A 24,204-nucleotide genomic window follows, 5' to 3' on the forward strand; every position below is an offset into this window, starting at 1 on the left:
TACTTCCAGGTTTGCAGTGTTCTACAGTCATACCTCGGGTTGAAGTAGGTTCGGGATAAGTATTTTCAGGTTGCGCGCTGCAGCAACCTGGAAGTAACGGAGCGCATTACTTCCGGGTTTCGCCACTTGTGCATGCGCAGACGGTTAAAATGACGTCACGCGCATGCGCAGAAGCAACAAATCGCGACCCGCACACGCGCAGACAGGGGTTGCGTTCGCATCCAGAGGTGCCACTGTATTTCCAAGTTGTTCATAAACTAAGCTGTTCTAAAACCAAGGTACCACTGTACTAGAAATGGGTAGCTCTTCATTATCTAAGCAAAGAGATGCAGATTCAAACTGTGAGAACTCTAAATGCAAAATTAATTTTTTTCCAAAGGGTTTTGTTTCCTTTTTAAAAAAACTGAATTCATTTCACAGGCCCTCCACTTCTGTGATTACCTGCAGGACACTGAGCAAAATTACATTATCTGGGACATGATGTGAAAAACAGAACTGCTTTACACATTAATAACTCCCCTGCAGGAAAATGTGGAGAACTTATTAAGATCTTGAATATCTCTCGGATACCGCAGAGGAAGCATTCATAGGAGGGAAAAACACACAACAAATCACTGAACTAGGATGGTCAATTTCATTTGTCCCTTCCTAAGTCCATTAATTTCAACAATTCTCCTCTGAGTAGAATTTAGTCAGATATAAACCTTTGAGAGCCTTTTCCTCAATTTGTCTAATTGTTAAGCCATTCATGTTGATGGCCATCACTGCCTCTTGTACCACAGAATATTAGTAGCAGTTTGGTCTTAAATCGATAATCGAGTTATGTGAGACCATTACTAATAATATTAGCAAACCGTGAATATGGAAAATATGGGGTGGAGAGAACTACTTCTCTGCCTTGTTTTCTGAAAACAGTACACTCATGCAATGCAATTACATCTCCCGCTCTTTAAAAAGACAGCCTGGTTCTTTTCTCCACAATTTGTTTTAGTCTGCTCTTTTTTTCCAAGGCTGAATGTTCTTTTAAAATTTGGCCTAGTCCGTCGGCAAACAAACACAAACACTGTTAATTGCACTTAGATTAAAACCCACAAATTAGCTCAAGCGAAGCATTGTTATCAGCAAATTCATCAAGCAGCACAGGGAGCCCACTGGGTAAAAATAAAATAAAATAAGTACAATTGTGTGTAACCATGGTGAAATGGTTTTCTCTCTTATTGACGGTGCAAAGTTTGTTTTCGCTGCAAAAATGTGCCAGAGCTGCTGAAACCCCTATGAATATCTAATCAAATCTAATCATGAAGCTAGCAATAGGCTTGCAACAAAACAAAAACAAAAAGCATTCAGGAGCGTGAAACTAAAGTCATTTAGTTTTCATTAGTGGTTTGGAATGGGAACTGACGGGGGAGGGGTGAACTGGGGAAATTTTGGGTTTGAGCAGTAGACTCACAGAATCGTAGAGTTGGAAGGGATCCTGAGGGTCATCTAGTCCTATTCCCTGCAATGCAGGAATCTCAATACTCGGTCTCCCATCCAATTTGAAACCAGACCAGACCCTGCTTAGCTTTGCAAAGGTGCTGCTTGAACAAATGATGACTGATGACTTGATGGAAAATAAGGGTAAGGCAAGAAAAGATGTATTGCTAGTCAACTGTTTGAAAGGTAGGCCTGATGTATAAATGGGGAGGGGGGAGTTAGACGATGCCTATAAATATTCACTAGCCATACCGATATTTTCCTTCCACTGATACCACTTCCATCATTTTTAGAGGTTTAACTGCATCCTCCATCTTTATCTCTGCAGTTATTTATGACAGAAGTTTCCCAGTCTAGTCCTATGAGCATTTTTTCTCACCATGTACAATGGGACTTTCTCCCAGGAAGATATGTGCACAGGATTGCAGCCTCTGACTCTGCCTTCCATGCAACAACCACAGTGCAATGATCCTGAGAATCAGGCCATTGCTTATTAACAGCTTATTCTTCACAGCATTTCCAAATGCAACACAGGAATTGTTCACCAAGATTTCTACATCCACTTTTGGAAACACTGAAATATTCGACTGCAAAAAATGATAATAAATAAAAACACAAAGTGCCCTTTCATAGCATTTGTCATGATTATCTTTTTATATGACATGCTAACTAAAACCATGTTGCTAATGCAGGGAGAACGCTCATTAACCTGCTTATAACAGAGAACCTTTGGCCAGGAGTGTAGTGACAAATTTAGAAGTGCAGCGTCCCTTCCTGCTAGTCCTAGCCATGCTCCCTCACAGCTATATCCCTTCTACAATTATAGGTAAAGGTAAAGGTACCCCTGCCCGTACGGGCCAGTCTTGACAGACTGTAGGGTTGTGCGCTCATCTCACTCTATAGGCCAGGAGCCAGCGCTGTCGGCAGACACTTCCGGGTCACGTGGCTAGCGTGACGAAGCTACTCTGGCGAGCCAGAGCCGCACATGGAAACGCTGTTTATCTTCCCGCTAGTAAGCAGTCCCTATTTATCTACTTGCACTTGGGGGTGCTTTCGAACTGCTAGGTTGGCAGGCGCTGGGACCGAACTACAGGAGCGCACCCCGTTGCGGGGATTCGAACCGCCGACCATGCAATCGGCAAGTCCTAGGCGCTGAGGTTTTACCCACAGCGCCACCCGCGTCCCTTTCTACAATTATATAACCTAAAATATTATTTTTTAGAACTACCATTTTCTATGCATGTCCACAGGCAAATGATTTGGAGTGTTCCAGTATCTTCTTTCAGAGTGACTTGAGTTGTGTGTTTTTTCTCTCCATGAAGTTCCATTTCACAACATTCTCCTGAAACTGAAGCACCTTGTGTTCTTGGTGTCCCTAAATGCTTAGCTTGAGAGCATACAGAGGCTACAAAAGCTCCCCTTTCACGCTGACTGGGTGACTCTAGGACACTGGAGACAGGGACCCTACAAGAGGAATGGTAACAGATCGGTGACATCTCCATGGGCCACTACACCACTGCCTTTGGACCTCTATGTGCTGCAGTAGTGATGCTGATAACCAGCCATCACTGTCTGATTGCTCTTTGACTGTCTGACAAGCAAGCAGGTGGTAGCAATGATGACTCAGAGGAGAAGTAACAGGTGGCAACCATGGCAGGGAGTGTAGAGCAGTGAGTGGAAAACTGGAGCCCTCCATATGATGCTGGACTCAACTCCCATCATCCCTGTCTATTGCCCATGCTGGCTGGGTCTGCTGAAAACTGGAGCCACAATAATAGGTTCTCTATCCCTGGCTTAGAACAACAGCAAAAAAAAGGCCTTCTCCTAATTCCCTTTGACATGAGTTTTTATACAAATATCTCTATGGACCTGGTGAAAGAGTGGCATTGGTTTCTGAGCCACAGACACACAATAACATCTCATTCTGTTCTAGACCATCACAGACTTTGGTCAATGCAGTTGGGTTAGAAGAAGACACCAGAATCTCTCTCTGTGCATGAGAGTGTGGCTTTGGGGCTGTCACCATTATGTTTCCCCATGTAACCAAGAATATCTATCAATATTGTTGCAAGCCTCTATTTCATTATCAGATCCTGAACTTCCACCATGTCATCCTTCCAGACCCAGGGTTTTCAGATTTATGCAACTGGATTGTACAACTTTCTAGACACCTGAGTCATTTTCTTTCTCCGGCAATATGAACTGCTAGGAAAGTAACCATATGTACAAAACCAATTGTAATATTTCAATGTGCCTTTGTAATGGACAACGAAAAAGGGGTACTCTCCACATGCATACCTTCCTGCCATTTTAAAATAAAAATTCAAACCACTTCTGCATGTATACTTGTCCAGTGCCTATGGAGGGCAAGGAAAGATATTGCTGCAGAACCTGAGGAGGAAGGTATTCACGTACAAAGCTCCAATTCAGGAGTAATTAGATACTTAAAACCATAGAGAAATGAGATAAGCAACAAATTCAATAGCCAGCAAGGATCAGAGCCCTTGGTGAGCAAACCTGCCTTTTCTTTTGTGTGCGTTGCAGTTTGCATTATGGGGAAAGGCCGTAGCTCAGTCATGAAGCCTCTGCTTTGAATTCAGGTCTCAGGATCAATCCCTGGCATCTCCAGGTAGGAGACGGGGGAAAGTCCCTCTATCTGAAGTCCTGGAGATCTGCTGTGTCAGTAAGACAATAGCGAGCTAGATGGACCAATGATCTGACAAAGTATAAATTCACTGACTTTTCATGTTAAACTTTACATTTAATTGATTATGCTGTTAATGAGATGCTTCCTCCCCACATCACTTGCAAAGGACTTCAAGGGTGGCTCCCCCCCCCCCATTTATCTTTTGGTCACCTATTGGTTAAGCATGTTTTTAGCTAACAAGGGTCTACCTACAAATATTTAAAAAGATTTACATTTGTATATAGGCATGTGCGCATATATATATCCACATACATACACACACTCTGCGCTGATGAAACAGCAACTGTCCACCTCCCCGAGCTGTTGTCCTTTCTTCTCAGAACGTGAAGGCATACACAACTCCAACAACAACTATGTTTCCAATTGTGGCTATAATTGCAATCCATAACAAAATGGCGTCGTTTGAAGAACGGGAGGCATCTTCAGGCTGGTTCGGCATCGAAGCAGCTGCGTGGACGTTGGCAGAGGAATTAAACAAGGAGTATTCCGTACTAAAGTCCTCATTGGGCGAATCCATGAAGGCTCCTCCCATAACTGGAAGCTGTGGAAGAAGAATTTAGAACATTAGGGTCAAGAATTGGAGGAAAAGGTCCATAAATAGATACTTGTTTGCTGTCCTCCAGGTGCTGTTGCACTACAACTTCCACCATCTGCTGTTTGTGGTGGAGTCCAGCAATATCTGGTGATATAATGGTGAGGATTGCAAAAATATACTTTTAAGAGAGGCGCAAGACATGTTTTCATGAAAAATAAATGCTATGGGTGTTTCTGTTTTGCAGTGACTTTACACTAGCATTTCTTGTAGGAGGGTAAGAAAACTGCATGTGCTTCTGGTTCTGTGCCTTAAAGCGAATACTTTAAAACTTGAAGACCACAGTGCAGAGTTTAGCAGGGCCTGCCTCTTTACGGACTGTGTCACATGGTGTTCCAAAATGACTCCTAACATGCAGATGATGGGTTTCAAATGTGTTATAGTAGAGGGGCATGAAGTGAGGCATACCTTCCAAGAGCCCTGGGAAAAAACGGGGCATCCCATTTTTTCACACGAGATCTTGGCAGCCATTTTGGGTGCTGCGGTCTCATGTGCTTTTGCCCCGAAAAAGTGTTTCCTTTGTGGTGAAAGTGAAGCATGGGCCACGTAACTTGCTACGAGCACATCCCGGAAACTGCACTTCCCAGTTTTGTGTCAGAAAAAATTGGACAGTATGGCGAGGTAACAGTAGTTAGTGGAAGGAAGTGAAGGAGAGAGGGCTAGAAAGTGGCTAATTTAGTCCTGGTTTCTGAAGGCCTGTCCCAGGCTGGTGATTCTATCCTCAGTAAAGGATAGACCTACTCTGTATGAAATCAGTTCAAGAGTCATTCTTCCAGAATGACCATTTCAGTAAACAGGCCTTGTCCAAGATAAATATTTGTTATGGGATTTCAAGCTTCTAACATAGTATCTTACACAGTTTATTGGTGGGAGGGGAAAACACCCAGATGGAAAATGTATTCAAGTGGACACACATTTCAGCATGTCCAAGTGCCTTCTTGATCCCAGGAAGGAAACCAGTACTTTAGGGGGGTGGGAATTAAGAGTCTTTTCCTTCAGATGAATTTAAATTCTAATTCAGAGCTTTTCTGGAGCCCGGGACAAATTCTGCCATGAAAGCTAACAGCTGGGCTTGAAGTTCCTATGACAGGCAGCCTCTGCCATCACCATTCCCCACAAATTCTGCAGTCCATTAAGACAAAGTTAACCATCTGATATGACAAGACCCATAATTTAAGAGAATTTTAAGAAACTTTAAGAGATTGAGCTGGGGTGCCCTCATGTCCTATTTTAAAGAGACGAGTCTTCAACTTGAAGGGCTGCTAAGCCATAAAACTCACTGAGTTAACAGAATCTACCTCAGAGAGGATTGCTGCATGGATAAAATGAGAACAGTACCCTCCATCTTTGCCACCCTGAACTCTTTGAAGTATCTGAAGAAGTGTGCATGCACACGAAAGCTCATACCAAGAACTAACTTAGTTGGTCTTTAAGGTGCTACTGAAAGGAATTTTTTTATTTTGACTATGGCAGACCAACACGGCTACCTATCTGTAACTGTTTGAAGTAGGATGGGATACCACATTGCTTGGCACCTCAGTACCCAAGGGAATGTGATGATACCCTTGGCAATGGAGCCCCTCATCCGAGTGTCTTCTCCATCAGAAGTTGGGGGTGGCTTTGAGAAAGAGAACTTTTCTTGGTGGTGTTCTGTAAGCTTGAGAATACCAGTTACTGGAAACCAAAGAGTCAGGAGGAGTGGCTGCTGTGCTCAGGTGCTACTTGAAGACTTCACATATGCATCTGGTTGACCACTGTGATAGCAGGATGCTTGACTAGATGAGCCACTGGCCCTAATCCAGTAGGCTCGTCTTACATTCATTCTTGCTGGGCAGTGCCCTGGTTATGAAATGCTCACCCAAGGGAAACTGGCTTGGGAGTACCTACATTGTTGTCGTTTAGGCATCAAGCGAAGCCTTTTCTATTCTCCCAGCTTTCATGGTAGTGTTAACTTCTGTATTTTGTTAGTCATGTTAGTACATTCTCAGCTCGAGATTTTATTTTGTTTTCTTAGTGTGGTTTCGTAATACGCGGCTGTATGTTCACTTGGATGTTATGACTTACTGTGGACTTCTGCTGCATATTGTGTTTTTAAACCCAAAATGTCACACCTAAAGAATTTTAATAGGGATGGGATTCATCACAGCATGAAGATGACTGAAATGGAAAGTCCCTCCCTCTTATTCTTCCCTGTGCACCCCCTAAATCTGTTCTAGGGGTTACCCCAATTCTCTGGAGCAGATTCAGGACACACAGAGACTGAGGGATGGGGACCAAGTCCCACTGCAATAAATGTTCCACTTGCATGGTTATTTAATTGAACACTGCCCTAGGTGTCTAATACCAGTACAGTGGTACCTCTGGTTAGGAACTTAATTCATTTCAGAGGTCTGTTCTTAACCTGAAAACGTTCTTAACCTGAGGTATCACTTTAACGAATGGGGCCTCCTGCTGCCGCATGATTTCTGTTCTCATCCTGAGGTAAAGTTCTTAGCCCGAGGTACTACTTCCGGGTTAGCGGAGTCTGTAACACGAAGTGTTTGTAACCTGAGGTGTTTGTAACTTGAGGTACCACTGTATACTTAAAAATCTTCTGTAGTACTGTGTGATTTGAAGAAGCGAGCACAAAAGGAAAATGAGAAAAGAGAAGCAGATATTTTCAAATGAGCAACTGGGAAAACCCAGAGTTCTCTTCCTTTTGGGGAAGCTGGGGGAATTACTCTTATTAATTGTCCATGTGAATTATTGTTACAGAAAGCTCTCAAAGTCTAGTGGTTTGAGAGCCTTTATCAGTGAAGAAAGACACATCAGAGCTGGCCCTAAGCTCAGATAGCCAAATAGCTAAGGGGACCGATTGGGTTTCTAACATGTCTCTACTAGGCAAGCTTTGGAGAAGATTATTCTTATAATTGGGCAATGTGCTATTTGTAGCAAAGCCCCACAATACATCATCTTTCCATTTAAATTGTACCCTCAGTGCCTTACTTTCCCCAGGGTTGGCAGAAATCTTAAGAGATCAGTGTCAAGCCCTTTACAAGACATTTAGGAAAAGAGCTTGAAAAGGGGTGTTTTAGACTATGTTTTCTGTATTCACAAAAAAGCTCAGGAAACAAATGAAATGATGCTTGTGGAAATTGATTTTGTTTGGCACAAACATATACTAGCTGCGGGAAAACTGAACGATGTGGTTTAAAGCAATCTTTAGGTTTCCGATCGCAGTATCCAACAGAGGGCTCTGCCAGATTGTCTTGTTTATTGAGCATTCATTTTGTTTGGATGGTGGTTTTAGGATGTCGCCCAACACTGTCATTATCCAATGCATTTTCCTATCACTTTCCTTGCCACAAAACCCCTACTTCTTTTGGAAGTGGCTTTGTTGCGCAAGACCATCAAGTCCACTTTGTATGAATGAATGACAGTGTGATGGTCTAGAAGCAGCCAGACTCAACAGGAAAATCTCTCATTAATGTCTTTCAGTAAGAGGGGAACCAAAGCATGGGGGGGGGGTACCACAGCTCAGCAGTAGAGCTCTGGCTTTGCATTCAGAAAGTCACAGGTTCAATCCCCGAGATCTCCAGTTTAAAACTAGGTCAGGTGGCAGGCAATGTGAAAGACCTCTGCTTCAGGTAGTGGACAGCCACTGCAACTCAAAGTTACCAATACAGGGCTATACGGAAAATAGTCGGACCTGCTTTATAAGGCAGTTCCCTAGATTTCCATCTTTCTACTCACCATCTTGTACATTTCAAGAATATCTCAAGGTCATGCAAGTATTTGTGAACTCTGGGGGAAGATTAAGTACCTCGTATGCTTAAAAGGATGCTAGAATCCATTCCAACTGATCTTGGCCCAGGACTAAGTTGTACAAACAGACCACATCTGTTTTCAGCAAAAGATTATTGGGAAATAAAAAGGAAAGACTGAAAAGGGGAAGAAACTCTAAAAATTCAAATTGCAAACAATCCAGAACTTCATTTTTTTGGGGGGGAGGGCTTTCCAGCTCTCCCCATCCTACTTATTTTTATTAAGAAATTCAAAACAAACATGGATCAAAATGGAAAAGGTTCTCAGATGATCAGATGGCCCCTCTCCATTTGGTCAAACAGCTGAATCGAACTTGAACCACAATGGAGGCCAGTTGTTCAGTTGAGGGGGCACCGGGCAAGCTGCCTGACACACACATCTCTGTCCTTCAACACCTTGCATCACTCCCTGCCCCCCGTAACTGTTGCCTGAGGCAGAAGCTTTATTCTACCCAGTGGGAGGGCCGGCCCTGCAGAGGATTATTGTTTTAGGAGCCAGGAGAGGATGGGTTTCTTGCAGGACATTAATACTTTGCATAAGAGATGTAAAGGAAAAGAAGGTTTAAGGTATGTCAGCTTGCTCATACAGTGGTACCTCGGGTTAAGTACGGTACTTAATTCATTCTGGAGGTCCGTTCTTAACCTGAAACTGTTCTTAACCTGAAGCACCACTTCAGCTAATGAGGCCTCCTGCTGCTGCCGCGCTGCCAGAGCACGATTTCTGTTCTCATCCTGAAGCAAAGTTGTTAACCTGAAGCATTATTTCTGGGTTAGTGGAGTCTGCAACCTGAAGTGTTTGTAACCTGAGGTACCACACTGTACTAAGGAAAGGAAGGCTTCTCGAGGGAAGAATAAATTCTTTCTAACGAAGCACTTATTGCTATGGAAGCAATTATTGAATTCAGAAAGCACATGGTTGCACATGTGCCATGTATTCCAACCTTGTGGCTCAGCATCTCTTCGCACCATTGTTTAACTGAGAGAGGCTCAACATCATAAATACTTATCATTAGTATGCAATAATGAAATAAATGTATGCTGTGATCCCCCCCGCAAAGCTAGCACATTTGACACCTATGTAATTAATAATTCTTACATGAAATAATGTAGATTTTCCTCAAACAATCGAGATTCAGAATGAGTGTGCAGTTCCCACTGGTTCCATGTTCTGCTAAGAAATAAAATTTTTATATTGCCCCTCCTGGCCCCCTTCGCCTCAGCAACCTTCACATTTATGCCTTGAAATGTATATGTTAAAGTACTGATGTGAAAGTGAGCTTGCTCACAAAGGAAATCTCTCTGCTATGGATAAAAATCAGTGTTAAAAGTCAAGCACAAAAATGTTTTATTTAGTGAAAATAAAAATAAGTGCCCCAATAGCAGGATGCTGTCAATAAATTCAGCCTGATACAACTCCACACATTATACAGCTTGTCATTCAAAATATAAGAGAGAGAGAGAGAAAACTGAAAGAGAAATATAATAATGAAATTATATAAAGTGAAACAAACAATACTACCAACACACTAAGTAGGTTCAAGTTTGAATTTTTATTCATCATAAAATAAATTTCTATCTGCAGCAATTTCCCCTTTTGCTCATAGTCTTTGTTCTAAATAACAATATGATGCAAAAAACAGATAGATGTGTAATGTTTCATACTTTAAAATGCTTGTATTTCTGTGCTAAATTAGTTGAAGAACTAGGCCACTAATCATAAATTTGTTGGTTTTTGATAAGTTATAAAATTATTTGCTTTTTAATCCCATTTATAGTGGAGCTGGATATTTTTTATTTTTTTGGGGGGGGGGGAGAATCTTGTACCTAAAAGAAAAATAAAATAAAATGTTGAAAGAGTTGTGGAGGATATGTCCTTTATTAATACTAATAATAAGTTAGTTACATTTTGTATATTATGTGGTGCAATGTTTATTGTTATAGTTTGCAAAAAACTGCCAGAACCAGAAAGTTTAAAATACAGTAATAAAATTTCTAACTAGAAAAACCCCACATTATGATGAATGGAGAGCATCATAAGGCTGCATATTATCATTGTACTTGCTATTCCAGTGTATCAAAAAAATACAATTTCCCCATATACTGAAAAACAATACCAAGCAGCTTTTGCCCTTCTGTTCTATGGGAGGTTTCTGCCCTCCCTGAGCTCCCCAAATATATCTATTTGGTTAATTCTGCTTGTATTCTCCTATAATGAGTTCGCTCATTCATTTTTTGTTGTTGTTTAGTTGTTTAGTCATGTCCGACTCTTCATGACCCCCATGGACCAGAGCACGCCAGGCACTCCTGTCTTCCACTGCCTCCTGCAGTTTGGTCAGACTCATGTTGGTAGCTTCGAGAACACTGTCCAACCACCTTGTCCTCTGTCGTCCCCTTCTCCTTGTGCCCTCAATCTTTCCCAACATCAGGGTCTTTTCCAGGGAGTCTTCTCTTCTCATGAGGTGGCCAAAGTATTGGAGCCTCAGCTTCAGGATCTGTCCTTCCAGTGAGCACTCAGGGCTAATTTCCTTAAGAATGGATGCGTTTGATCTTCTTGCAGTCCATGGGACTCTCAAGAGTCTCCTCCAGCACCATAATTCAAAAGCATCAATTCTTTGGCCATCAACCTTCTTTATGGTCCAGCTCTCACTTCCATACATTACTGAAAACCATGGTTTTAACTATACGGAACTTTGTTGGTAAGGTGATGTCTCTGCTTTTTAAGATGCTGTCTAGGTTTGCCATCGCCTTTTCCCAAGGAGCAGGCATCTTTTAATTTCGTGACTGCTGTCACCATCTGCAGTGATCATTCATTTTTACCATATTCAAAATCTTCTCGACCCACTCAAAAGTAGTGAGAGAGAAAAAGGTCCCCCCCCCCGAATTCTTAGCAATTATTATTTTTGCTGCAGTAATCAAATTGATTACCACCCCTTGATCGCTGTCTATGATAACACCTTTTAAGTATCCAAGCAGAAATATCTTAGGAACACATATCCAAATGGAGCCTAACATTTCTGAAATTATTTCAGAAATAGAATTCCTAAAAAAAGGGGGGACAATTCCAGAAAATGTGGGTGTAATCTGTTAGCAGATTAAAAACCAGTGCTGCATGATATATATATTTTCAGACAACAGTGCCCCTCCTCACTGCATGCTGTAGTGCAAATATTTTTAATATTCCTTTTGGGGGAGGGCAGTTTGTGCTACTATATAAGGAGCTGCTTTTCATGAATGTGTTGTAAGCTGCATTGCTTGCTTGCGTACAGTCTCTTAAATGTGTTTAAAGGGGCTTCCTGGATCAGAGCCAATAAAGAAGTCTTGTTCCATAACTAATGTAATATCAAACCTAAAATGGGGCGGGGGGGGGGGAGAATCTACAGCAACATACATCAACAAATATGTACGTTCTCCACCTGCCCCAGCCACCTTTTCAGAACCTAGGAAGTTGCTTTACAATAAATCAGATCGATTAGTCCATCTAAGTCAGTACTGCCCACATTCCCTGGTATCAGACCCTTACATATTTACCCTGATCAGCTGTGATTCCTGCAATGTAGGGGGCAGAGCCGACACAAGACATTTCGGCACCCGAGGCAGACCCCAAAGCAGAACCCCACTCCCTGCCTGGGAAGGAGTGAGGGGGAAAAATCTGCATCAGGAACAAGAGAGGAAGAAAGATTGACATCGGGAACTGCTGCCCCAGTGGATTCTACTGCCTGAGGTGGTTGCATCCAGGACATAGTGCCATCCAAGCTCTGCTTAAAAACCTCCAAGGAAGGAGAGTCCACAACCTCCCAAGGGAGTCCATTCCACTGCCAAACAGCTCTTCCTATCAGGAAGTTCTTCCTGATTTTTAGTTGGAATCTGCTTTCTTGTAACTTGAAGCCATTGGTTTGAGTCCTATCCTCCAGAACAGGAGAAAACAAGCTCGCTCCATCTTCCATGTGACAGCCCTTGAGATATTTGAAGATGGCTATCATATCATCTCTCAGTCTCCTCTTATCCAAGCTAAGCATACCCTGTTCCCTCAATCATTCCCCAGAAGGCTTGGTTTCCAGACCCTTGATCATCTTGGTCGTCCTCCTCTGCACACGTTCCACCTTGTCAATCAATTAAATTTACTGTACAAATGAATCAGCAGTGATTCTACTTAAGACACAAAACATTTGTTTGGACAACATGCTGCGTAATGGTGAAGAGTACCCAGCTATCTAATTGGAGGAGAGGATCTGCAAAACAGAGTTTCGTCTGTCCATACCCTGCCTCTGGACTCCAGAAGGATATTTTCACATGGTCCCTTCCAAGACACCCTTAAGGCTTCATCCCTGGAGCAATTCTGGTCTATCTTAATTTAGCAGTCCAAACGCATAGCAAGAGTGATACAGACAGGTTGATGGCAAACTCAGTTTGCACGCTTCCATCCATGACCTTGCGTTGCTGGTTAATTGTCGAATTAAATCAAAATAACAGAAAGCAGACCTTGGAAACAGCAATGGAATATCCATTTTTGAAATATACAAAATTAATTACCTCACACTGCTCTTGTAATTACCTCCCATATCATTGTGAAATGAATACGAGATGGGAACAGAATGTTAAATAAAAAGTCAACACACGCACACACATTATTTAAAAGTACTTTGCAGAAGGTAAATATATCCCTGTGTCCCTCCCCACTTTATATATTTGAAAACCCTTAAAAACTATGAAATGGAGGTGGGCATTTTCTTTTCCCCCCGTTTGTTTATCTTAAACAAAAAGCAAAAAACACCACCACCTCCTTTGAGAGTCCTGCTGTCATGGACAATTCACATTCTAGTATTGCCATTGGGCTTACAGTTTGATGCGGCAGTGACCTGTCTCTAAATAGGTATATTTACGATGGCATCCCCAAGGTGGCTGACTGTCAGGTGTTGAGAATGAAGCATTTTCTGCCATTACCTGCAGCAATGACTCTACTCAGTTTAGTAAATACATCTCAACGTGCCTCTATAGAATGGCATCCCCAGACAGAATGAACCAGCCCCAGGCTTGTATATCCCCCTAAGAATATCAACATGCCTTCTGCAGTGAAACTTGGTGAAGTGCCTTAATGTGAGATAACTGGATGTTCATTCAAGTTTTAGATGTTGGACTGCGATTTGAGATTTAACAGTACTATGAGGTTTATATCACTGCCACAACACAATAAGCAGAAGAATGTGCAGATGACATTAAAGATCCATTCAGTCAAACATCCTGTTTCCTATTTGGGGCTGATTACTTCCAGGCTGTTATCCGACCCATTAGCCAAGAACCACAGTGCTGCATAGAGATATAACCCTCATACATTCCTAATTATTCTTATTCTTATATTCTTATTCTTATTTATTTATTTACACCCAGCCTTTCCCCCTGACAGGGACTCAAGGTGGCTTACAGATAAAATAGGAACAGCTAAAAACAAGGTGAGAAAAAATAATTAAAAACAATTAAACATTAATAGAATTAATATTGTGTATAAATATTAGAGATCTATTTAAAACATAATTACAATAAAAACAGCACGGCACCAACCCTTGTTGTTATAACAGTAATTCAAGCCTAACTGCTATAACCCTTTCTTTTATTATGCCCTTTCTCCAACCCCACTCATCCGAATTATGAAATCTGGGAGGTGTGTCAACCATCATCTTAGACCCACCTCCCCACGAAAAATTAGGACCATGTCATTTAATTAGTATTTTCTTCGGGTCAACAGAAAGTGCAACAACCTTAAACACTGGAAAGAAAACATGTGCCAGAAAAATTCTGGGCAGGAGTCCCCAAAAAACTGCTTCCCCCCCAAACTGGCAACCCACATTTAGCATCACTTCTGAACTTACCTGTGTGACAGGTAAGGACTGTTTATCCTTCCCCTTCCCTTTCCCAGCCGTTGATGCGCCAGAAATCACAAATGTTCCTTTTGTCCTTGACAGGGAAAAGCTATGGTGTTCTGAATCTTTAACTTTAGAACAGGGAAAAGTCTTTCCCTCCCTCTCTCATATTATAGGAACTAGAGGTCATCCAATGGAGCTGAATTTTGGAAGATTCAGGACAGGCAAAAGTTAGTATTTCTTCACATCCTGCAGAGGCCTGTGAGACGGCAGGCCTGCAAGCATCAGGACATCAGTGCAACAGCGCTTTTCCTACTTGTGATGTCCAGCAACCGGCCCTGCCTCAGACACACAGTCGTCATAGCTAGGCCATCAACAGCAACTAGCCATGTTTGCCCTCTTCTTTGGAAGGCAGTACACTTCTGAATACCAGTTTCTGGGAAGCACAAGTGGGAAGAGTGTTGCTGCACACAGAGCCTGCTTGCCGGTTTTGCCACTGTGAGAACAGTGGCAAAACCGATAGCCATGATAGCCATGTTCAAATATATAAAAGGATGTCACATAGAGGAGGGAGAAAGGTTGTTTTCTGCTGCTCCAGAGAAGCGGACACGGAGCAATGGATCCAAACTACAAGAAAGAAGATTCCACCTAAACATTAGGAAGAACTTCCTGACAGTAAGAGCTGTTCGACAGTGGAATTTGCTGCCAAGGAGTGTGGTGGAGTCTCCTTCTTTGGAGGTCTTTAAACAGAAGCTTGACAACCATATGTCAGGAGTGCTCTGATGGTGTTTCCTGCTTGGCAGGGGGTTGGACTCGATGGCCCTTGTGGTCTCTTCCAACTCTATGATTCTATGATTCTATGAGAACAGGATGCTGGACAATGTGGGCCATTGGCCTGATGTTCTTAATCCCTTCCGTTTTAGACCAAAAGCAGAAGCTGGTCACATGTGTTAATCCCTGCCTTCTGCTTCAGAAGCATAAGCATGATTTTTTTTATTAAACAAAAGCCAGGGAAGCAAGAAACCAAGCTGTGTCCTGTTACCATCACCACACATAAGCAGAGTATTCCTCTGGCGAGCACTGCATCCTGAAATCTTTGCAAATAAACTGATAAAGTGTTAAGCTCTGCTGTAAAGAAGAAGAATTAAAAGCCAGCTCTGAGACGTAATACAGGAACCATATGGGAAGCTTTTCCCTTCAACCAGAGCCTCAGAGAAAAATCATAAGAGATCTGTTTCGTTTTGTAACATTTGCCTGGAAAGGAGGCTGAGTAAACTCGCCCTTGCACTGTTTATGTGTGTGCAATTAACATTTTGTGCGGTTAATGTGAATATTTCTTTTTAAAAACAAAAATGCATGGGGCACATTAAGTTTACATTGTTGGTTATTTTATTCACAGTGCTGAAAATTCCGCCTGAAAAATAACCAGCCCAACCTATGACTCAATCTGTGCCTTTCAGTAATCTTTTCTGAGAACATTTGCTATTAATCGAATTACCGTCGCTGTGCATTGGTGAGCCAATTAATTCTAGGGCCTCGTGACATATGCACGTTTCTTCATGATCTCAGTTTTAAGAGAGAGAGAAAATGTGATTCCATGAGGTGCTATTCAAGTACCTTTTACTCCTGAATAAATCCGCTGAAACGAACAAACCTAACTTGAGCCATGTTCATTAATTTCAAAGGGCCTTCTCTGAGCAAGACTTAGCTGAATGCTACTCGTGGCTTCTCAAAATGGCTGCTGTGAATTCTTCCTTGAAATAACTTGAAGCAGTAATTGATTCAAGGTATGCATTGACTCTTTGTGGTGACTGGGTAACAAGGTAAATCGGGGTGATTCAGCAGATGGGGTCTTCCCCTCACCTCATGAGTTGAAGCTTGATGCCAATAACATCTTTGAATTGGATCAGGGCCACACATAGCACCGTATCTTGACTTTCTACTGAGAGATGAGCTCCATTAGGCCTTTCGCCTTGAATTGTTTCTATTCCGGCTGGTTATTTTAAAACTTTCGAGAACTAGTATCTGACTTTCCTTGTTTACTTTCCCTCTCCATTTCCCCCTTTGTATGGTGTCTTTTATGGTGCAAGCCAGTGGGCAAAGGCTGCCTGGTTTTTATTGATCTTATGCAAGCTTCTCTGAGAGCCATATTGATGGATGAGCACATGTAAAATAAAACGCTTAAAACAGACAAACAAGCAGCTCTGACAGCCTGATTGGATGGGATATATCAATGGTTTTAGTACAGGCAAAAAGAAATTTTTGATTGATACACAAGATTATTTATTACTTATGTATTGCATTTATAGTCCACTTTTTTCTTCATTGAGCTCAAGGTGGTTCTCTCCCTCATTCGTTCCCCACAACAACCCTGTAAGTAGGTTAGGCTGAGAGGCAGTGACTGGACCAGGATCAGCCAGTGAGAGTATCATGTCTGAGTTGGGATTTGAACCCTAGTCTCCCAAGTCCTAGTTCAACACTCTCACCACTACACTGAATCTGTAACCTATTTTGACCTCTTTTTGCTGATGCAGTTCTTTTTGCCAATACATAAAAGACCGCCCTTATGTGGGCCATTGATAAGCTTTCCTCCCCACAAGGCTGCCCCCTTGCCATGGGTATGCAAACTAAGGCCCGGGGTCAGATGTGGCCCAATCACCTTCTAAATCCAGCCCACGGAAGGTCTGGGAATCAGCATGTTTTTACATGAGTAGAATGTGTCCTTTTATTTAAAATGAATCTCTGGGTTATTTGTGGGGCCTGCCTGGTGTTTTTATATGAGCAGAATGTGTGCTTTTATTTAAAATGCATCTCTGGGTTGATTGTGGGGCATAGGAATTCGTTCTCTCCCCCCCTCCAAATATAGCCCGACACCCCCCCCCACAAGGTCTGAGGGACAGTGGACTGGCCCCCAGCTGAAAAAGTTTGCTGACCCCTTCCCCAAACATTCGGTAGAGCTTAAATGATGCAACTAGATTGGTTTAGGAGTCTTTCCTTGAAGAGATCCTCTACCTCCATTGTTGACAGATGTCCCCTGAAGCCCAGCAGAGAGAGCACTTTCCCTACAGGCAATGAAAGATGTCTTTTATTCAAGGAGGCGTATGGTGACTATTGTAGCCAGGAGGCTGTTCTAAGAACAGTGGCGTAGCGTGGGGGGTGCAGGGAGGGGCCGGCCGCACCGGGCGCAACATCTGGGGGTTAGGGTTAGGGGGCGCAAATCCACGGGTTAGGGGGCGCAAATCCACGGGTTAGGGGGTGCAAATTACTTGCCTTGCCCCGGGTGCTGACAACCCACGCTACGCCACTGTCTAAGAGAGCGGCTATTTTAACAATATTTATGCACACAGGCTCAGTTGACTGTGGCTTCATGGAGAACCACACCCCATAGCTGCATGGAAGGATTTGGAGATTAGGGCCCCCAAGAAATGGGAGTGGCTCTGTGAGCATGCAAGGTTACAGAGATGGATCCTCAGATCACTTGCCTCATAAGAAACGCTCTTGCACATTTGGGAAAACGAGAATGCTGCGGACAGCGACAGGCGAAAACCCCCCAAACTCTTCTGAAGCCTGCCTGACAGTTGCATACAAGCTTCAAGAGAAAAGAGCTATGTGGTTCGATGCAGAAAGGCTGTCTAATTAGCGCTGCGATTTGCATTTCAAATGCATCAGAGTAAAACGGCAACACAGGGCTTTCTCAAACAGATGCTCTCAGGCAGGCTGCTGTTCCACTGGGCTAATGACTGTCATACATAATTAGGTCACTGATTTCAGAGGGTTATGGGGTTTACCTTCCTAGCAGGAAAATGTTTACAGTGTATAATGAAAAGGGGTGGGGGAAATGTACTCGAAACCCAGTACCCTAATGAGCGTAAACGATAGGTTTTTGGGTACAGTATTTCCATTGAGATAAAAACACCAATGCATGATAGAATGATTTAAGGAAGAGCATAAAAAGATTCAATTGCGGTAAGCTAGAATGCTGGCCGCCCGTAAGGACAGAAGAAGTAGCCACTGATAGTCTCCATGAACTGGTATAATCCTCTTGAAGCTATCCAACTTGGTGGCCATCACAACCTCTACTGGAAGCAAATTCATAGATTAACTATGTGCTGTGTGACTATTGGGCTATGAACGACTACTTAGAGACACTACTGTAGGGTTGCCATATTTTGAAGAGCAAAAAAGAGGACGCTATGACGACTCTCGTTTAAATACCCCTACTACATGTAGGCTATAGAAGCTGTGATATACTGCTGAGGGGGGCAGGAGAAGAGAAGATGAAAGCAAGTCTTCAGCCACAGTTATGTCTATGTCCCATCCAGAAATTATAGCCAGAGACATTTGGGCAATTTTTTAAAAATCCACCTGGATTTTACCCCTGAAAAAGAGGGTGTGTCCTGGAAAAAGAGGACACATGGCAACCCAACACTATCGCTATGTTCTACCTCTGCTGTGGGAGGTCGTACATCTCAGAATGCCAGTTGCTAAGAGCGCTGTTGTGCTCACGTCCTGCTTTCAGGCTTCTCATCAGCTTCTGGTGGACCATTGTGAGAACAAGATGCTGGTCTTGCTGGGCCTTGGAAGGACTGTTGCTTGATCTAGAAGGCTCTTCCTATGGTCTTAGTACAAAGGTGAGCCCCTAGAAATTTTAGTTGTTGCATTCCCATTTCATTATTTGCCTAAAAGAGGATGGGAATCCAGGGGAAGGACTTTGCTAAACTTGAATAATAAATAATATAATCATAATATTTTTTAATTTATACCCCACCCTTCCCGGTTTAAAAACCGGGCTCAGGGTGGCTAACAACAGATTTAAAACACTCAATTATAAAAGCAGCATAAAATACAGTATAAAACCACGAATAACAATAAAATTCAAAAATCAATTTAGGGGAAATAAGCATTTGATAATCCCCAGGTCTAGCTGGCTGAATTGGTCCTACTTGGGCCAGAAAGGAGGCCAGGGGAGAATTAGCTGTTGGATCTCAGAGCGGGTGATCTTCATAAAAGGGGAGGGAATGGAAATAAAAGATCAGGCTGAATTCAAATTAAAGGCCAGGTGGAATAGCTCTGTCTTACAGGCCCGATGGAAGGAGGTTAAATCCTGAAGGGACAGGATTCTCATGGGACAGAGCATTCCACCAGGTTGGAGCCATCACTGAGAAGGCCCTGCCCTGGTGGAGGATAGTCTGACTTCCTTAGGACCCGGGACCTCTAAACCAGTGTTTCCCAACCTTTTTTGGGCAAAGGCACACTTGTTTGATGAAAAAAATCTCGAGGCACACCACCATTACAGCCCCGTGACGTCAGCGCGCAGCATCACGCCGGGAGGGACGCACGAAAGTGTAAGTTTCAATTTTTTTCCCTCCCCCTTGCCGGGGAACCTCCAAGCTTTGGGGGTGGGGGCGGAGGAGGCAGCAAAGCGAGGCAGGAAGGAGAGCGCGGCTTGGCTGGGTGAGCTTTGGCAGGGGCAGGGAATGAGAGCCGCAAGGCGGGCACTGCGGACGGAGGCGCTGCCCGCCGAGCTCGCAGGCAGCCAGGCAGGCAGACAGCGAGAGCCCCGCGCTGGGCGGCCTCTCCTCGCCGCCGCCGCCCCGCCTCTCGCCGCCCGACTTGCCCGCCTCCCTCCAGGCAACATCTCGCGGCACACCAGGCAACATCTCGCTGCACACTAGTGTGCCGCGGAACAGTGGTTGGGAAACACTGCTCTAAACTATGGTTGAAGAGTTAATAGGAATGGTCTCTCCCTCAGGAGGTTGTGGACTCTCCTTGCTTGAAGGAGTGGTTAGATGGCGATCTGTCATGGATGCTTTAGCTGAGATTCTTGCATTGCAGGGGGGTTGGACTAGAGGACCCTTGGAGTCCCTCAATTCCACTATTCTATGATTCTAATTTCTACAGTTGCAACTTGAAGAACTGTCTTAGACTGCAGTCTTGCACCTTTTTGCTCACTCTGTCACCAATCACAATTAGAAGCACGCACCCCTTCCCCCTCCCCAAAAAACCCAGCTGCATTTAGTTTTTATTTAAAAAGGAAACTCAAGAGATCAGTTGTGGATCTTGGGAAAACATCCAGTTTGGCTCCCAGTGCACAGTTTAAGTGACGTGTGCAAAACTGCTAAGATCTCACTGCTCTCTGAACAAAGCCTTAGCATGCTCAGGAGAAGCTACTGATGTACTTGGATGAAAAGGAAAAATGCTCAGATTCAGAAGCTTATCAAAAGAGTTACCCAGTCCAACAAGCTATTGATGGTTCTATCATTACAGTGGTACCTCAGGTTACACACGCTTCAGGTTACATATGCTTCAGGTTACAGACTCTGCTAACCCAGAAATAGTACCTCGGGTTAAGAACTTTGCTTCAGGATGAGAACAGAAATCGCACGGTGGCAGCGGGAGGCCCCATTAGGTAAAGTGGTGCTTCAGGTTACGAACAGTTTCAGGTTAAGAACTGACCTCCAGAACGAATTAAGTACTTAACCTGAGGTACCACTGTATTTCTCTTAAAGCACTGCTGTGCTGTTATGGATGAAAGAATGAGATCATTTAAGAGTAAGGAGAACATCTCGAAAGCAAGGAAGAGATGGTGGCAGATGAAAGAATCAGATGAAAGAAAAACAAAGAGCGATGCTCCCATATTTATAAGCTAAAAAAATCTTCTTCTTTACTTGTTCATACAATGGCCTTTCCCACTAACGAAAAGTATGGATAAATATACCAATGTATAGCTTTCAGCAAGGAAACAAAGACTTGTTGCATTACACGAAAATGTACCTGCTTAGAACTCTAAGATGCATCTATGTGACCTGATTGGTTTTTCTCCAAGCTGCTATTGCCAGCACATCTGCTTTTGCTCCATTCCACGCTACAAAGCTTTTCATCTGAAGGAGTGGCTGCTGTGATCCATAGCTAACACAGCGACTGCAAGATGGGTAGCTGCTTCCCACACAAAAAGCAAGGCCCTGCCAGTTCTATTTCCAAGCGGCCACCACATATGCTATTTTAACACAAGAACTTGGCTTGCATCCCAAGTTGCGTCCTCCAATTAAGACACAGTCAGCAAACACCAACACAGCACAGATACAATGGAGTGAATGATCTGAAGTGGTAAAAATATTAGTCTGTAGAATTCAAATAGCAACCTTTGAGACAAGCATTACAGAAGTGTTTATCATTACGAATGGGTTGTGTTTGCTTCCTACATCAGCTTCCATTCACCGGAGAGATAGGCCACATTTGCTGTACATTTAAAGCTACCACTTTTAACAGTCATGGTTTCCTCTCCCAAAAATTATGGGAGCTGTAGTTTGCTAATGGTGCTGCGAGTTGTTGTTTCTCTCACAGAGCTACAATCCTCAGCGTTTCCTGTCAAGAGGCATTGTTACCCCACTTTTAAAAACTTATTAAATAGTGGGTATAAGACAGGCCCTAGCAGATTGAGTGGATGAGACCAATAGTGGGTCCAACAGTCACATGCTGTAGAGGGAAGTGAGGAACAGAAAGAAAACTCTGACTCTCAAGTTTCTCCCCAGTTCAATGTCTCCAAGGAAGGAGCTCACATATGCCAGGTATCTCTCACCCCCTTTCAGCCAACCACTTGTACAGAGATCACACCAAGCAAAAATTAACAGAGATGCTATGGAGGTTAGTTTGTTTTTACTTTTAGGGTGCCCTGCTTTCACAAAGTGACTTATGAGACTCTAAAGCACACATTACAATTGCAAAGCTACCAGTCTGTATAGATAACCCTGGCCTAGACAAAACCTGCAAGATGGGCTCCGGCAGATTGAGCGGACAACACCAAACAGTCAAGAAGGCAGTTTTTGCACATGCTGTAGTGAGGGGCAGATGGGGCTTGTCAACATGGGAAAGTAGCCCATCTAGGAGAAGGAAAACTCTGATCCTAAACCTCTACTGCCTTGCAGGATATCTTTGAGAGAAGAAAAGGCTAAGCAGTAAACCCCACACAAATCTGGAGAGGAGGAGGAGGAGGAGGAAGAAGAAGAAGAAGAAGAAGAAGAAGAAGAAGAAGAAGAAGAAGAAGAAGAAGAAGAAGAGGAGTCTGGATCTGATATTCCGCTTTATCATTACCCGAAAGAGTCTCAAAGCGGCTAACATTCTCCTTTCCCTTCCTCCCCCACAACAAACACTCTGTGAGGTGAGTGGGGCTGAGAGACTTCAAAGAAGTGTGACTGGCCCAAGGTCACCCAGCAGCTGCATGTGGAGGAGCGGAGACGCGAACCCGGTTCACCAGTTTACGAGTCTACCGCTCTTAACTACTACACCACTTCGGTGCTGCTAATGCAGTGGTTCGACTTCACTCCTGGAGGTGCACTCCATGATGCCAACAACAACGGCAACCCCCAGCAATTGGCCATGCTTTCCGGAGCTGCGTGGAGCTTTGGTTCAGCAACTTCTAGAAGGCCAAATGTCCCCCACACTTGATACAGAGCCATCACACTGAGAGCCTAGCAGGCCCTTGGCTCAGTAATAAAGCATGAAAATTCGTCTGCATGAAAGCATCTCACATACAATCCATCGCCTGAAACCCTGGAGAGCGGGGTCTAGCCAGTACAGATAATACTGAGCTAGATAGACCAATCATCAGACTAAGTTTATGGCATTTTTCTATGTTCCGCTGATATTCCTGACAGGGGACATTGTTAATGGGTTTTCCCAGAGGGTCTGAGCACCAGAACTTCTATGTTAGGCATCAGACCTCATGTCCCTTAGTCCTGCACTTAAAATTCAATATATCGAAGGGCCACTGCGACAGAGCATCCACCTGCCACCTTAATTTGCCCAGAGGCACTCTATACAAATCTATGCAAATCTGTGCCATGGACCTGTGAAACATCTCTTAAATCTGTTTTTAAGAGCAAACGTCTTAAGCCATACGGCAGGCTGCCCTTCCATTAGAAAGTTTGCAAAGATTTGTTGCAAGTATTTCCAATTTGTTATGAACTCTATCCTGAGCCTCTCTGTAAAAATATCCAAGGGTGCCTCAGTATTGTGTGGAGACTTCCAAGAAAGTGTGTGCATGCACGCATGCACACATACATACATACACACACACACTTTGCTGCACACAGGGCATTCTGTGTGCTAGGCTGATGATCTACAGAGGAAGGCAAGGTGTTTCGCAGCAAAAGTTTCTATTGGCCAATTCCTGTTTTTTCCATCTCTGAGCACACTTGCCAGGAAAGAATGCCATCTGCCTCACCTTCAGCATGAAATCTGTCATTAAAATGTCTGATTTCAGTCTCCTAGCCATCTGTCATTTCCATGGTATGTTCAAGCTAGCAGTGTGAAATTTAAGAGTTGCAAAAATGGCAGCCCCCCCCCTCGTTGTTTTGGCAAAGGCTATTCCACTAATAGGTCATTTCACAGGTGCTACCAGTGCCTAAGACATCTGTTTCAGTTGCGTCCTCACATGCCCTTTCATTGCGTCTTACCGTTATAGTGAACTGGGATTTAAACCGGGAGAGGAGGGCTAACTAAAAGCGATGGGGTAGAAGACTGCACAAACTAAATGCAAAGCAGAACCATGTTACACGGAAGAGCTCTGCGTGCTGAGCCACATGGATGAATCATGGTATCACAACTCTTAGATAATGGTTTGTGTTGCCATGATTGAAGTCTGCCCAAAACCATGTGCAGAGACATATTAAGTAGGTCTAAAAACTACCGTATTTTTTGCACCATAACACTCACCTTTTTCCTCCTAGAAAGTAAGGGGAAATGTCTGTGCGTGTTATGGAGCGAATGCCT

The 24,204-nt window shown here is 43.4% G+C and overlaps 1 protein-coding gene across 1 annotated transcript in view; it reads right to left on the reverse strand.

The window, feature by feature from the left end:
* Positions 1-400: 400 nt before the first annotated feature.
* The window catches only part of LOC308575806 (uncharacterized protein C14orf132), a 37,702-nt gene continuing 13,898 nt past the window's right edge, over positions 401-24,204 (reverse strand). Inside the window, exons 2-3 of the mRNA XM_081174814.1 lie at positions 2,653-4,724; positions 401-2,279 (exon numbers count right to left, since the gene is read on the reverse strand). Coding sequence (XP_081030940.1) covers positions 4,500-4,724 — 225 coding nt within the window. The 3' untranslated portion in view covers positions 401-2,279; positions 2,653-4,499. The remainder of the gene's footprint in view (positions 2,280-2,652; positions 4,725-24,204) is intronic.

The sequence above is a fragment of the Podarcis bocagei genome (assembly GCF_964188305.1).
Source record: "Podarcis bocagei genome assembly, chromosome: 1".
NCBI lineage: Eukaryota > Metazoa > Chordata > Lepidosauria > Squamata > Lacertidae > Podarcis > Podarcis bocagei.